This window comes from Maniola jurtina, chromosome 17 (assembly GCF_905333055.1).
Source record: "Maniola jurtina chromosome 17, ilManJurt1.1, whole genome shotgun sequence".
In the NCBI taxonomy this organism is placed as follows: Eukaryota; Metazoa; Arthropoda; class Insecta; order Lepidoptera; family Nymphalidae; genus Maniola; species Maniola jurtina.
The window spans coordinates 3487444-3502215 of NC_060045.1; the positions used below are offsets into that span (position 1 = coordinate 3487444).

Consider the following 14772-nt stretch of genomic DNA (forward strand, 5'->3'; position numbering starts at 1 on the left):
AATAAAAGATAAACTATGAATAAATTGCAAAATGTTGTCTGTCAATTTAATAAAACAGGAAATATTCTACAAAGTAGTATATACATGTTTTACATAAATGCAGTGTTTAATAAAATATAGGGGGGCAAAATGGCTTAAGAATAGCTCATGCCGGTTCAACACTCTTAATACAGTCGTCAATATTGGCAGTTCTTGATGTGCAAAAGTAGTCATAAAACGCATTACGAACAAGTTTGATACGGCCACAGGACCGTTGTTCCAAGATCCATGGACCGCCTGCTAATACCTATAGATTGGCTGTAGACACAAGCTAGCAGATATGCGTACTTCAAAAGTACAACGCTAGAGACGGAGACAAATTATATCGGACGCGGGTGACCGCCGCGATTTATAGGTATCTTAGATGATAAAATGTACACTGCGCAAACTATCGGACGTGAGTAGCGGACGTAACTTTGGGACGTCCTTGAGCGCTTGGACGTTCGATAGAATAGGGACAATGACTACTAGTCAAATCAGCTACTTTTTATTAAACGTCAAAACGTTTGTTTAGTATGGGAGCTTGTATGAAATACACAGATGTGACGTCATAAGATTTGGTTAGCAAACTTATAACTAGCATCAAATGCGGATTTTACGAATTTTGGAAGACACTCTATTTAATAATTACTAAGAAATAATTTATTTTTGACATAGGCATCATCCCCATTCTGGGCCGCTGGATGTTTTTCACAGCCGAAAACGCTCGGATGAGTTCGTAACCCGCGTCCCAAACGACTGCACACCTATCTTCCACAACTGCCACAGACGTGACCACGGCTTACGGACACGTCCGATAACTTGTGTCCGCCTTAGCACTACTTTGAGAAAGTATATGTGTAGGACACACATACTTTCTCAGAAAATACATAAGTAATGTCTGGCGGTCCTGGGATCTTGTTCTACGCGCATGTCCAGTCTACTACGGAACGGAACTAGCTGAAGAAGTATACTGAGTCGAGCACACTGTTGATGTCGAAGTCTCCCTTTTCTGGAACTTTTTTCAGTAACGCGTTGACTCTCTCTTTGTTTGCTGCGCCGATAGTGCCGTCTTCAAGTTCACTACAGTAAAACAAACAAGATAAAGTTTAGCAGCACTAAAACCCGACTACTACCCGCGATCCGCTGAAAGATAGAGGATATACGCTATTTTTATCTCAGAAAGTTACCACTGGTGATTCAAAAAACCCAAAATTCACACCGAAGAAGTCGCAGGCATCATCTATTTGGCACAGTCAGCTTACATTCTAGAGTCAGATATAGGGTATTTTTTACCCCAGAAATGAAAAATGGGCTTGTTATGAAAAAAATGATTCAGACATATTTACCTCTCTGGGTAACTGTATCGTTTCACAAGGAATTCGGATAGGTTTTCCAAAATCGGTTGCGAATGCAGGGCCACAAACTGCTCGCGACATATCTGAAATAAAAAAAAAAAAAATTTAATATTAATGCGAAGTTGAAAGTAAACTTGCTTTAAAATTAATTTGGTGAGCTTGATATTTTTGTCATCATTTAATTTTACGAACAGTTGTATGGGGCAGATGATATGCGCTCAATTGAAAGATTATTGTCTGGACTGTTATTATGTCCGGGGGGACTCAACTGGTCTAAATTTTGTTTTGGAACTTGTATATTGTAATGCATGTTATGTAGTATAATAATAGCATTTTCAGCACGATTCTATGGCCAGAAATTGTAGATTCTTTAGTAACGTCTAATTTGTTCGTTGAAAATGATTTGGTATGCGTGCGATGGGAACTCGGCCTACTCGGTAGGAGCCTACTCAGTTAAGCTTTATGCCTGCAGCAAACCTGGTTCATCTGGTCCACAGTGTCGGGGTGCGTCCAGAAGCAGTCGTGCACGGAGACGAAGGTGACAGCGGCCGCTTCGCAGTGCAGTGCAGTCAGCATCATGTGTGAGGAGTCCAGAGAGTGGATGAAGTTGGGCGGAAACGCGTTACGCTGCTTCATTGTGCACGGCCGCCTGGAAAACAACGATACTTTTTTGTACTCTGTTATTTTTTAATACTAAATAGGCCTGAGCTTGGCTGCAATCACATCAAACAGTAAGTGATAATGCAGCCTAAAGTTGAGCGCGCTTGCCTATTACGAAATAGAAATAGAGGTGTATGTTAATTTTTTTTTCCCAACCCTAAGTTTTTGCTAGCGTTCTGGTTACATAATACTTACTGGTGTAGGTCGACGGGTGCAGCGGGCGAGTGCTGCGCGGAGTTGTTAGTGGGAGGCCCGCGTCTGTAGTACGGCTGCAGAACTGGCAACCCTAGTGGAGTCACCCACTCCACACTCTCACCGCAAACGCCCGATATCACTCTGTAGAGTGAGAATGTTCTTGAGTGAATGAGATTAAAGGCTGGGATTACCGAAAATTGAGAATGTTGGAGAACTTTGTTACTCACTTTATTGAGTAATTAGCTGACGCCCGCGACTTCGTGCGCATGAACTAAACAAACTTACTTTACCCCCTTAGGGGTTGAATTTTCGAAAATTCTACATAAAATAAATGTATATTTTTAATTTATATTGAAACTGTTCTGATTAATCCAAGTAAAGATTAGAATAAAATGCACTGACTCTACTAACACAAGTACACTGGACTTGTAATTGCCGACCTTTTTAGAAGCAACTTAATTTTGGCGCTGCTAGCAGCAGCAATGATTGTCTTGTGAGCGATCCGGAACTAAACTAAGGTTGAAATCTATAGAGCGAACTTTGACTTTGCTTAGATTTAAGTTTAAGTAAAAACGAGACAGATTTATGCCAGCAGTAGGTATAACGCTGTCTCGTTTTAAAGTCTGAGCAAAGTCAAAGTGCGCTCTTAAATCTCAGCCTAACTGTCTACATAGCGTCATCACAAAGACCCACAATGATAATAATTGCCGGTACACACGTTAGGGCGCTTCGAATAGGCACAAAAAATAACTGTCATTTTGTTGGGCCTCGCCAACATACTTGTATTAAGTACTCTATTCCAGTGACTTGTAAACCTCTTCCAGTGTACATGTATAAGTCCATTTCAGTGATAAAATGAATTTTTAATTGTCTTACTTGGCGCAGTCGGTAAACCAGTCTTGTATCAGCTTTGTGGAAGAGAACATCTCTCGCAAGGAGTCGAACGTTCGCGACGTCAAATATTGCGAGCACGGCCATACTTGATCTTTAGGGAAGTCGTCGATATCTATAAAACAATAATAATAGTCTGTTAACATTCACTCACAAACATTCTTTAAAGTTGCCATCCATTTTCCATATGGGTTTCTATTTTTTCACCGATTTCCCAAACTTTTCTTAATTACATTGTAAATAGTAGATTGTATAACAAGGACATAAAACAAGCCATTTCATTCGAGACATTTATGTATATATATTTTTTTATTCGAGGTTAAAATGGGTTTAAAACAGAATAAATGGGTTTTATACACTTCGATTATGAGAAAACAAAACAGTGATACGCGACCGCGACCCGTGGGTGAGTTCATTCTTATACTTCACCTCTTCTGGTCATTACATATGCTCTAGCCATATATCGATAAATCACTCACTGCGCAGGTACAAGGTCAGTCTTTTTAATGAGACGCCAAGTATGTAGGTATTTTACCAACTGTAGCTTACATTAAGTAACAGAAGAGCATAGGAGTATAGAACGCTAGGAACACTTTTATGCACGAGAGCGTAAAAAGCAGTTTTAGTCCGCTTACAGCCAGTATAAAGAAGAATTTTACAAAAAGGATTTTTATAAAAACTCTTAATTTGTTGAAAGATAATATCCTCAACATATCTTCTGGGAGCTTTTTGTAAATAATAATTACCTTTGAGTTGCTTGGCGATTTGCAATCGAGCTCCGAACTTGGTGACTCCATACACAGTAGTCATGACAGTCTGCTTGATGACTTTTCGTCGGACAAAGTTCTCTAATATTACAGCAGCGGGCACACCGGCCGCCGCGTCTCTCACTCGCATGCTTTCCACCTGCAAGAAATAAATCAACCATTTTCACATCGATGAATCAGATTGACAGCTATGAGAAACTATAAGAAAACTCGAACTAAGGGTACTGTAAACAGCGCAGCGCAAAACTCTTAGTAAAAAAAAATGTACATTTAAACATCGGTAATATACAATGTACTTATTTGAAACAAGGAGCTGGTCCATTTTAATCTTCAAGCGTATAGCTGCGTATATACACCACAGCTTTACTGGGGGCGTTCGTTGAATCAAACGCATTTTTCAAACAAATAAATTGCGTTACGCGCTGCTAGTATACTAATATAACGTCATTGTGAAGCCACCAGCTTTTCGCTATGTCGACATCTTGACATAGCGAAACACCATAAAAATGTAAAAGAGGTTATTTCACAAAAAAATCTCCGTTTCATTACCAGAGCGGCAATTTCACTGTGAACGCCGCTTTCACCAAACCGCACATGTACTCTAAGGACAAACACGGTGTAAAACATCTGTTTCCTTACCAGAGCGGCAATTTCGCTGTAAACATCTTGCGGTTTGTCGCGCGGCGCCAGGTTGACGGCGGCCGCGCCCACCGCGTCGCCGCCCAGCGCCGCGTAGTGCTGCAGCCCGTTACACGACCCGTCCTGGTGTACGGGGAACCCGCACATGTACTCTACGGACAAACAATGGAAAATAAGGCTGAGATCTATAGAGCGTACTTTGGACTTTGCTCAGACTTAAAACAGAGTTAAAACGTGACAGCGATATACCGCTGGCATAGATCTATCTCGTTTTAACTGAAACTTAAGTGTAAGCAAAGTCAAAGTGCGCGCTATAGATTTCAACCTTAGAGTATTACAAAATGGTGTATTTATCTTGCTATTCTTATATGCCACTTATTTGTCAACAAAAACATAACATTTACAGCTAGACCCCAAGGGGCAACTTTGTAAACGAAATAAACGACTTTAAAACCATCATTTTCACCCTTTATCTCCTCACCCTAAGGTTGCCTGGAAGAGATCGCTATTAGCGATAAGGCCGCCTTTTGTACATAAATCTATAATGTTATTTATATATTACTGTCTTGTTGGTGTACAATAAAGAATATTTTACTTTTACTTTACTTCACTGTTTCGACATTCGAAAATCGAAATAAATTAACGGTATCGAGATGTGCAAACTTGTAGTACACAACATCTTACAGTGAAATTTCATACAGTCGGTCGATGGAGACATAATTTAGACAAGAGAAATCCTGCGGGGGAAATGTTTACCCTTGACAGCAATCATGACGAAGTGATGATGGTGTCAAAGGTGGTAGCAAACCAACTTGATTGAGGTATGGAAATTTTAATGAAACCCATATCCCTAATCGGTTCTATGCAGCATCGTACGTCTTTGCCGGTAGGGTGGTAGCTAGCCACTCCTACTTACTACAAAGGGCCAGAGACAATTTATAAATTATAAAAAATCCCCTGCTAGGAATCGAATCCGGGACCCTCTACCCAGTACTACTATATATATACACAACACTAGGGATGTAGTCAAAAGTGCTTGTTGTACCTTCGGGGTTTGGCGATCGCATGGCATTAGCGATCTCCATACAGCAGGCGAGCGTTTGCCAAGGCTCCTCAGATTTCTTCCACCATCCTTGTCCATTCAATGGGTTGTCTGCAGAGTCCAGGATCTTGTCTATGATGCTGTCTGCGTAAGCCAGTCTATGGACAACGAGAAATGTTCCGTCATTCGTGCTTTCACTTGGAGGTGAATTGCCATGGGTTTTTAAACATCAAGCAATTGGGCAATCAAATGTATGTACTAGATATGTATATGAACGAAACGCAACACTTGAGGGATCGCCATTGCGTTTCCAGTTTTTGAGGAGTTTAGTGGCTAGGTGAGACTGGCTGAGCAATGGATGTAGTAGCGATCTATAGGCATATGTTGAACAATGGAAGTTGACAGGCATGATTTCCTCACCTTTCAGCAACAGTACTTCTCTTCTTAGTGCCAGTAAGGTTGATGGCGTGCAGCTTGAGCCAGCTCAAACCGCGCGGGCCCAGCGGCCTCTGTTGAGCGAGTTGTAGCAAAGATCGCGCCGCGTCCGCTCCTAGCACCGACACATGCGGCCCCACCGCGTACACGCGACCGCGGAAGTCCATGTTGTGTGGCAGCCAGAATATACGGTCCCTGGGAAACACAACTTATACATATACTGCTAACAAAATAGCGAAATAAGCAATCACCCAGAGATAAGTGTTTTACTGAGACGGCTCGTGGGGTATGGCGCGGATTTTATTTTATTACAAGACGTAAAGATGCAGCCAAAGATACCTATCCTTTCTTGCCTTCAAAATATTACTTGGGTTCTACATGACAGGAAACTGATGCCAGATTAGCGTTTTAAACCTCAATGCGTGTCAGAAACGTAGAAGAAACACATTTCGAACAAATAGATAATGACGACTGTTCGAACGTTCCTGGAAAATGACAGGGACGCTGAGCGCCTTGACTTTCCGCAACCGGCCCGTACTTCAATGAAACGGTGTATAATGCGTAAATACGTCACTGACTCTCTGCTTCTCAGATATGACTAATACGACTTTTCAATTCCTAAAACGCGTATATTTAGTGCCAGATGTGGCCTCAAAACAATGTTTTTACTTCTGATGCGCGTACATTCAGCTCACCTGTAGTGGTTGGCCAGTGACAGTTTGTATAATGCATCGCACCACAACGAGTGCATCTCAGCACGCGCGCGGTTGATGGCCACTCGGCGCCGCAGCGCATTGGCGGGGCTGTGGTCACCGCTGGCCTTGCCGTGGTCACCACCTGGGCTATGGTCGCCGGCCACCGGGCGCTGGTCGCCCGTAGCCGTCCACTGCGACAAATTCAACGACGACGAGGGAGGCGGGATGTCCAATTTCTTATCACCGCCTGACCTGTTGTCAACCACATCGAATATTGAAGTATTTCTTGAGAATAACACTCAAGTCGCACCTATGAAAGTTTTATTTAAACGGGAATAACATTCAAACGTCATTTCCATTGAATAATGGCCGCCAAACAGAACAGCTGCTCTATCATTCCTCATTCAACTGCAGTTCCAGTATGGGCTGATTAAAAGTGAATGGGAACAGGTGATGTGCATTCAACTTTAACAATAGGAAAATCTTACTCTGTCTGGACTGTTGTTGTCTGGGGACATGTGGCCAAAACTTTGGTCTTAAAACTTGTATACTTGTTATAGTGCTGCGTAAGAAAAACCTCGCAAGTGCGAGCGATATGGCGAGAGGCGACATCCAGTTGTAAGTTCCTTAAAGTTATCGTAACATCCATCCACATACAGACTCAAGTGATTCTTGTGTTTGTATGTGGATCGTCGCCACAATGCTGTCCATCATTGGATACAACATAGCCGACGGCGATTCCAGCCTTCTGCTGTCAGCTATTACGTAGTAGGGATTTATCTAAGACTAGCTGATGCCCGCAGCTTCGCCCGCGTGGATTGGTCAGATCCCCTGCAGCATCAGGATTGAGGAGTTGGAATCCAAATTTTTTATGAAACAATGTCGCAAAGTTCCTCTATCGATTAAAAAAGAAATGAGGCAAATCGGTTCAGAAATCTCGGAGATTTCGGTGTCCATAGGAAGAAACACACAACTCCCTTTTTGAAAGTCGGTTAAAAAAGTAGCCTATGTTACACCCTGGTCATTCCTCTACTTGTCAGTGAAAATCCCGTCAAAATCGGTTCAGCCGTTCCGAAGATTAGCCTTTTCAAACAGACAGACAGACAGACAGACAGACAGACAGACAGACAAAAATTTTAAAAACGTGTGATTCAGTGTTGGTATCGTTCAAATAACCATATGAGCTTAATATGAGGTAATTATTTCGAAATTACAGACAGACACTCCAATTTTATTTATTAGTATAGATTAGTATAGATGTAGGAGCTACCTGAATATCTTCATCTGCAGGTCGAGCACGGGCTGGTTGATGCGCCACGGCACTTCGCCCAGCTGGTTGAGGCTGTCCAGCACTGGGTACAACGACGCGGGTGGTGCTTCCTCCAGCCTCTTAGTCTGGGCCATTACAAAGTAGGGCATTCTGGGGAAAACGGTAATGTTCAAACAAAATATGTACACTCTTAAATGAAAACACTGTTTTTAGTAAGGCCAAGACCATTAGTTTCGTAGTCTGAAGTCATAAAAAAGCTGTAAACATCTGTCAAATATGATTTTGCAGGACCTAATTACATAGTGATAAAATTTTTAATCATGCTATAGTAGACCTCTATATCTATAATATTTCTGACCCAAGATGTAGAAGTAAGCAAGATATCCGCCACAGTTAACGGTGGGCACGCATGGCGCTCTCGTGGGCGCATATCTTGAGTTGTGAGCGCGGGTGACGCCTAGAAACGACTGAACACCGCATGAGGTTTTAATTCAAGCTGTACAACTTTACCCTGAATTTGGTCACACTGTGAAACTGTATGATGTCATACCTGACTAAAGGAGTAGCGGTGAGCAGATAAGCGCCATTGGCCGTGGGCGCGAGCCAGGGTGCGGGCGGCGCTCTCGTGGGCGCTAGGGCGGCGCGCATCTTGAGTTGTGGGCGAGCAGCCGACGCCCATAATCGACTTAGTGCCGGATGCGGTTTGAGTTCTAGCCGTACTAGTCTGCCCCAAGGGCGGTGGACTTTGTATACTGCTGGAAGCTTCTTCCTGATGTTATAAAAGGCTATTCTTAGAATTAAATACCACATAATCTTAAAATATTTTGATTGTAGTTAAAAAAAAAAGTTTTTATTAACTCATTCCAAAAGATTGTGATGTTCCTTTCAAAAGTCTTATTTTGTCACCGGCATCAATTTTTATGTTCAAGCTTTCAACACATAATAACTTACTAAAAAGTATTTCAATATAACTGATTTATTAAAATTGAAAATATGGCAAGAAAATTTAGAGTAAACAAAGCTCAAACTCACACTTTCGCTTTCTGTTTGAACATGTTGACGTCAATTTTAACATCATTTATGATTATGTTGTAGAGGAATTTCCCAATGTTCTGTCGTATTTCCACGGGCCAAGGAGCTTCTTCGACATTCTGAAACAAAGTATTTACTGAATTAAAATACCAAATTGCTGTTTACCAAAAAAAACATTAATGGGAATAAAATTTCACACACAGTTGAAGTAAAATTTCTTTGATGTTATGGCAAAGATGACAGCCTAAAAGCAGCTGTTCTGTTTGGCACACATTTCAAATATGGGTAGAACTTCACGTTACTTCTGACCGAGAATCTGGGTTAATCTCAAATCGTATCTATAGAAGTTTTAGTTCAAAAAAAGTTAATTAAATATGTTTTTGTTGTAAAAGCAACTTTTATTCCATACCATAAAGCTCATTTAACAAACACATAATTAAGAATACAAAAATTTAAACGATGGATTTATTATTGTCGTAAAAGCAACATTAGCTCCAAGGTAATAAAGTTCAATATCACTTACCAAGCTAGCCCCTTCTCTGTTCTGGTGAACTAGTAACTGCCACGCTTGTCTACCATTGTAGGGCCTATTGGTGTCATCCAATGGGTGCCTTTCAAGGTACCATTTGCAGTATTTCTCGTATATTTGCTCGATCTTTTCTAGAACACCGTTACGTCGGAATTGTTCTATTTGATACCTGAAATAACATTTTTTTATAGAAGATTATCTAGCGTTTAACTTAATATTAGAGAGAGAGCCAGCGCGTACCGGACCTTCGTTATTTTATAAAAGTTGAAGGTTTTTAAATATTTTTTACGCACTCTTGTGCGTAAAAGTATTATTTCAGTAGGCGTAAGTACTTTCTAATGTTAGAAACTTACTTGTTATAAACCTGAGTTCCCAAGTCCCTCTGCAATAATTTCAGCGTAGGGCTGTATGTCTCACTGCCATCTACTAGTTTGCTGATTTCACTCATTATCAGCTCTACAAATTGATCAATCTGAAACAAAGTATGTATATTTTAACAACATTCATATTTGGGAACTTGTTGACGACAATGTTTTTCATTGAAAATTCAAAGTTATGAAGGGGGTATTTTAGATAAGGTACATAAAAGTGTCAGGTATACCTTGTACGATGGTACGGAACCCTTCGTGTGCCAGCCCGACTCACACTTGACCGTTTTTTTAACGTAAAACCTAAAAATTATGATAATGAAAATTATCGTTGTACTTACTTCTAGAACTTTCAGGTAGGGATAGAGCGTGATGGCGGAGTGCGAAGCGTTGCTGCGCGATTTGAGCGTGCTCATGTTGCGCGTAAACGCCTCGTGAATAACATCGCGCCACTCCTTCTCGATGGCGTTGTATTTCTCTCTCTGGAACAATAAGGCATCATTGCCCGTTATTGTAAAAGTAGACTTATTTGCATTGCATTACAGTTTAATTTACTTTGGTTTTGGATGCTAGAGAATAATATTTTTCTGAAAAAGAATTACTTTTGTATATTTTAGTTTAGAGAGTTATTCGGAAACTGCGACAACAACGGCGTACAAAGACAACAGATAAACAAATACCATTTCTATTACCTTTAAATTTTTGTGGTTTCACATTACTGAATGATTGAAAACCATAATATAATATGGTAGGATCCTTAAAATAACAAAAGAGGTTAGCAAAATAACTGACTGAGTGCATGCAAGAATGAAGAATTAATAGAAACTTACATATTTCTCCACACTCTTCGTAGTCTCATCCTTTACAGCAATATTCTGCACCTCGATCTCCCCAGAAATTTCCATTGCCAACTGCTCTTTACCCTTAAGCCTCAAATCTTCTAAGCTCAGCAAACCACTCGCAGGTGACGTCAGTAACCCCTTCCTATTTTCCACATTCTCTAGTTTAATATTCTCGAGTAAGGGGCAGTCGTAGTCTAGCGCTGGCGGGGTGTATACTGGTTCAAAATGTGGGTCTAACCGACGCACAGCTTTTAATACCACTTCGCGTTGGTTTTGGAGGAATTTCGTCTTGTCTAGCAAGTCGTTTAGTGTTAACCCCTAAAATAAAATGTTTGTCTATTACACAAGCACCCTATCTTGCACGCAAACGCGCACGCATGAATGTTGTAAACGTTGGATGTTAGGCATATATTTTTTTTAAAATAATGTTAGCCATGCTAATCATGACTAATACTCCCCTTTCCCCTCCAATTAAGCGTAAAGCTTGTGTCAGGAGTGGGTAGGACAATAGTGCAACGGGTGGGGTTTGAACCGCCGACCTTTCGGAATTCAGTCCGCTCCTCAACCGTTGAGTTATCGAGGCTATAATGAAGCTAATTCAGATGTTTATAAAGCTTATACTTCATAATGGGTTAATCATTTTGTTACCTTCTCTTGCATTTGACTATGATAATAATGTAACGCTAAGTTTTTATTTATCAAATCGCTTCTCTCAACACACTCAAATATTGCAGCAAACGTTTGAGCGTTGGGCTCCACTTGGTCTTCTGACATGAATGATAGTAACTCTTTCACATTTTCTAGTTGGCCCTGTAAACAATAGACATAGATGATACAATACAAAAACATCATGTTTTTCAAAGCATCACACTAATATTATAAAGGCGAAAGTTTGTGTGTGTGCGTGCTTGTGTGTGCGTGCGTGCGTGCGTGTGTGTGTGTGTGTGTGTGTGTATGTATGTTTGTTACTCCTTCACGCAAAAACCACTCGACGGAATTGGCTGATTGTCACTCACCAATGAAGCAAATCCATGTAAAAGTGTGTTGTAAACTTTGACACTGGTGACTTTGGGGTGTTCCGGCGCCCTGGCACTTCTCTGCCGGTAATACTGTAATACTTGCCGACCCTGAAACAATTTGCCATGTCTTAACATCTTGTTCTTCTTTTTCTTTGGTCCTTGAATTCCCAGTATCACATGAACCGTCTCCAATCCATGGTGATCCTGAACATCTTGTAAAGCTAATGCTTGTATCTTTTTTGTGTATCAAGATTTTACACAAAAATTTTGACACGATTGGTTAGTTAAAAGGAACAATAACAACCAGATATTGGCAGTCAACTTATACAAAATTATCACTACACAAAGTTATGACACAATAAAGCACAACTTCCACATGGGTCATCGCTGCAGCCTAAAATCTTATAAACGGCTCTCGTTCTATCGCGATTTTATTTTACCACTTTGACCGCATGGTTAATATGTATACCCTTGCCAAATTACAGCTTTCTAGTACTAAGGTTGAGATCTAAGAGAGCACTTTGACTTTGCTAAGACTTAAGACACTGTTAAAAAGAGACAGAGCTATACAGCTGGCATAAATCTATCTCGTTTTAACTGAATCTTAAGTCGAAGCAAAGTCAAAGTGCGGTCTATAGATTTCAACCTTTGAATCTCTAAGCTAAGCCGCAAACTATATGTAACGGATGGACAGGTAAATAAGGGTTCCTTGCTGACTACAAAACCCTATAAAGTCATTGTAGGGAGAATTTACCTCGCTCATCATGTCAAGGGAGCAAAGCAGTTGCAGGTGTGAAGTGAGCAGCTTGTGCAGGGAGTCCTGCTTGCCGCGCCGTTCCATCTCACGCATGTCCTGCTTCATATGTACCTCTTTGGCGGCGCGACGTTTCTCACGCAGCTTCTTCTTTTTCTGTTTTATTGCTTGCCGTCTATAAATAAACATTATATTTGTACCTATTTCAGGGTTTTGATTGCTTTTCATTAATCACATAATGGTGGGGATTTTCTAGGTATGCAGTGGGTTTCCAGATACTTCCACACGTAAACTTGGGCAGCACAAAGAGTCAAAATATTATTTCAATCATTTCGTATGATGCATGTCACACTAGAGCGGGGCTCCACAGCGCGTCGCAGCATAGTGAATATTTTGACGCGCCACGCTTGAGGCGCTGACGCTTTAATGTGGTCTGGCCTTAAGAGTGTTAAATTTAGATTTTTAGGTTTAGAATTATTATCAGATGGCTTACAAAATATGGGGGAAATGAGATGGCCTTCTGAAATGTTATGGGAAAATCTGTCACCCATTAAAATATAAACTTTTACTACTTCTAGTAAAAAATAAATCTTATACTTAATACTCAGGTATTACACTTACTTTTTCTTTACATTTAAACTCTTGATATTGGCAATTTCATTTTCAATATTTGAGTCCTCTTTTACATCTCCTATTTCAGTGTGTACTGAATCATCACAGATTTCATCAATAGCAGGGTGGGATAAACCTTGCATCCTGAAAAATCATAACTATATAGAAATAAAAAAAAACCAAATATGAGATGTGTTATTCAGACTTCACTATTTGATTTTCCACTCTCTAATCAATGTACAAGCTACATTGATTAGAGAGTGGAAAATCAGTTACATTGGGAAGTGTGACAGTCTAATAAAGAATTGTGGATCCTGACAAAAGTTTTGATTTTTTTCTAATAGAATGAATTAACTTACTGTAAGTTTGCAATGTGACTCATGAGCTCCTGGTCATAACTGTCTAACTGGTTATCAATAAACAACTCTCTAAAAACTGCATGTGGACCTTTTGGTAATGATTTTGGATCAGCATTTAGCATCTGAGACTTTGTCTCAAAGTCAAATTCCTGATTCAATCCTTCATTTATTGCATATCTGAGGTCCTGCAACCTTTGGTCATAAATAGTAGCTTTTCTAAAGTTATAATAGCTCTCCTTTACCATGTCTATGTACTGTTTGGCTTTAAATCTCTCTTCCAAAGTAGTTATTTTATGATTTGTGAATATCAGTGCACATTTATCATCCTCTAATTTGATATCTGACTTTGGTCTCTTTAAAATCTTTTCTCTAACAGTCTGCAGGAGCTCTTTATCAACTTCAATGTTTTTGGGTGGTTTTGTTGTTAATTGATGAAGCTGCCCCAAGGATACTGGACTGGAAGCTAGCTTAGAGAGGTGAGATGCGTTTAACTTGCTTATAGACACTTTCATTTCAGTCATGCTACTTTCGTTTACTGTAAATAGAAAAAAGTAAGTTCAAATGTTGTGTGGAAATTGTAAACATTACTCTTGTACACTTTACTTTCATTCAACTTACCCTGTAACAGTTCACCATACTTTTTGTATCCTTTATGTTTGGTTTTCTTCTTTAGAGATCTCACAGCATTAACCGTTCTAGTAGACTGGTGTCGCGCGAGGAATAAGTTCTCTAGAATGTTATATAATTAAATCATTTTACAGGTTATGTTTATATATAAACAATCACGTGAAACTAACATTATTTCTAATTCCAAATGCATATAAAAGTTTCTATTAAATATCGTACCTGTACAATGGGAAGTTAAAAGTACTTTACGGCAAAAAGAACATTTTATTTGAGTGAGGGAAACACTTTTATATGAATTAGTTGCTGGCAATGTAACTCCGTGGAAATTATTTTGGCACAAGCTCTTTGCGGACAGAAGCCTATGCATTATTTATTTGTTTGTTTTTCAATAATTATAATAACACTAATTTAAAAATAATCACAAAATAATGCCGATATTTTTACTTTTGTAAAAGCACGTGAAAATGAAGTAGGACAAAACACAGACAAAAATACAAAAATCTCATTCTCAGCGAAACAGACATTGACAATCGATACCAAATCGATACAGATTATTATCTTCACGCAGTGTTTCCATTTTTAGGGTATCGGCCTAGTTTAGGCGGGCTTTTCTAATGGCAGGATAATTTATTCAGATGGTTGAAATTTGTAAAATAAACA

The 14772-nt window shown here is 39.8% G+C and overlaps 1 protein-coding gene across 2 annotated transcripts; it reads right to left on the reverse strand.

Moving 5' to 3' along the window:
* Window positions 1–171: 171 nt before the first annotated feature.
* On the reverse strand, window positions 172–14618 carry LOC123873836 (DNA-directed RNA polymerase, mitochondrial). Of its 2 annotated transcripts, none has more exons than XM_045918909.1 (24): window positions 14332–14618; window positions 14104–14214; window positions 13486–14020; window positions 13136–13270; window positions 12515–12689; window positions 11758–11868; window positions 11390–11551; window positions 10730–11059; window positions 10244–10381; window positions 9885–10006; window positions 9526–9700; window positions 9003–9121; window positions 8521–8739; window positions 7971–8120; window positions 6701–6952; window positions 5991–6200; window positions 5574–5728; window positions 4529–4680; window positions 3869–4028; window positions 3108–3237; window positions 2232–2372; window positions 1854–2025; window positions 1368–1459; window positions 172–1101 (listed from the first exon to the last, which is right to left on the reverse strand). In XM_045918909.1, exons 1-24 carry the CDS (start codon window positions 14477–14479, stop codon window positions 975–977), a joined length of 4221 nt encoding a protein of 1406 aa, XP_045774865.1. In that variant the 5' UTR covers window positions 14480–14618; the 3' UTR covers window positions 172–974. The 2 variants fall into 2 exon arrangements, with proteins under 2 accessions (XP_045774865.1, XP_045774864.1); XM_045918908.1 differs by having other exon boundaries at window positions 9885–10003; window positions 10241–10381.
* Between the last annotated feature and the right edge of the window lie 154 nt (window positions 14619–14772).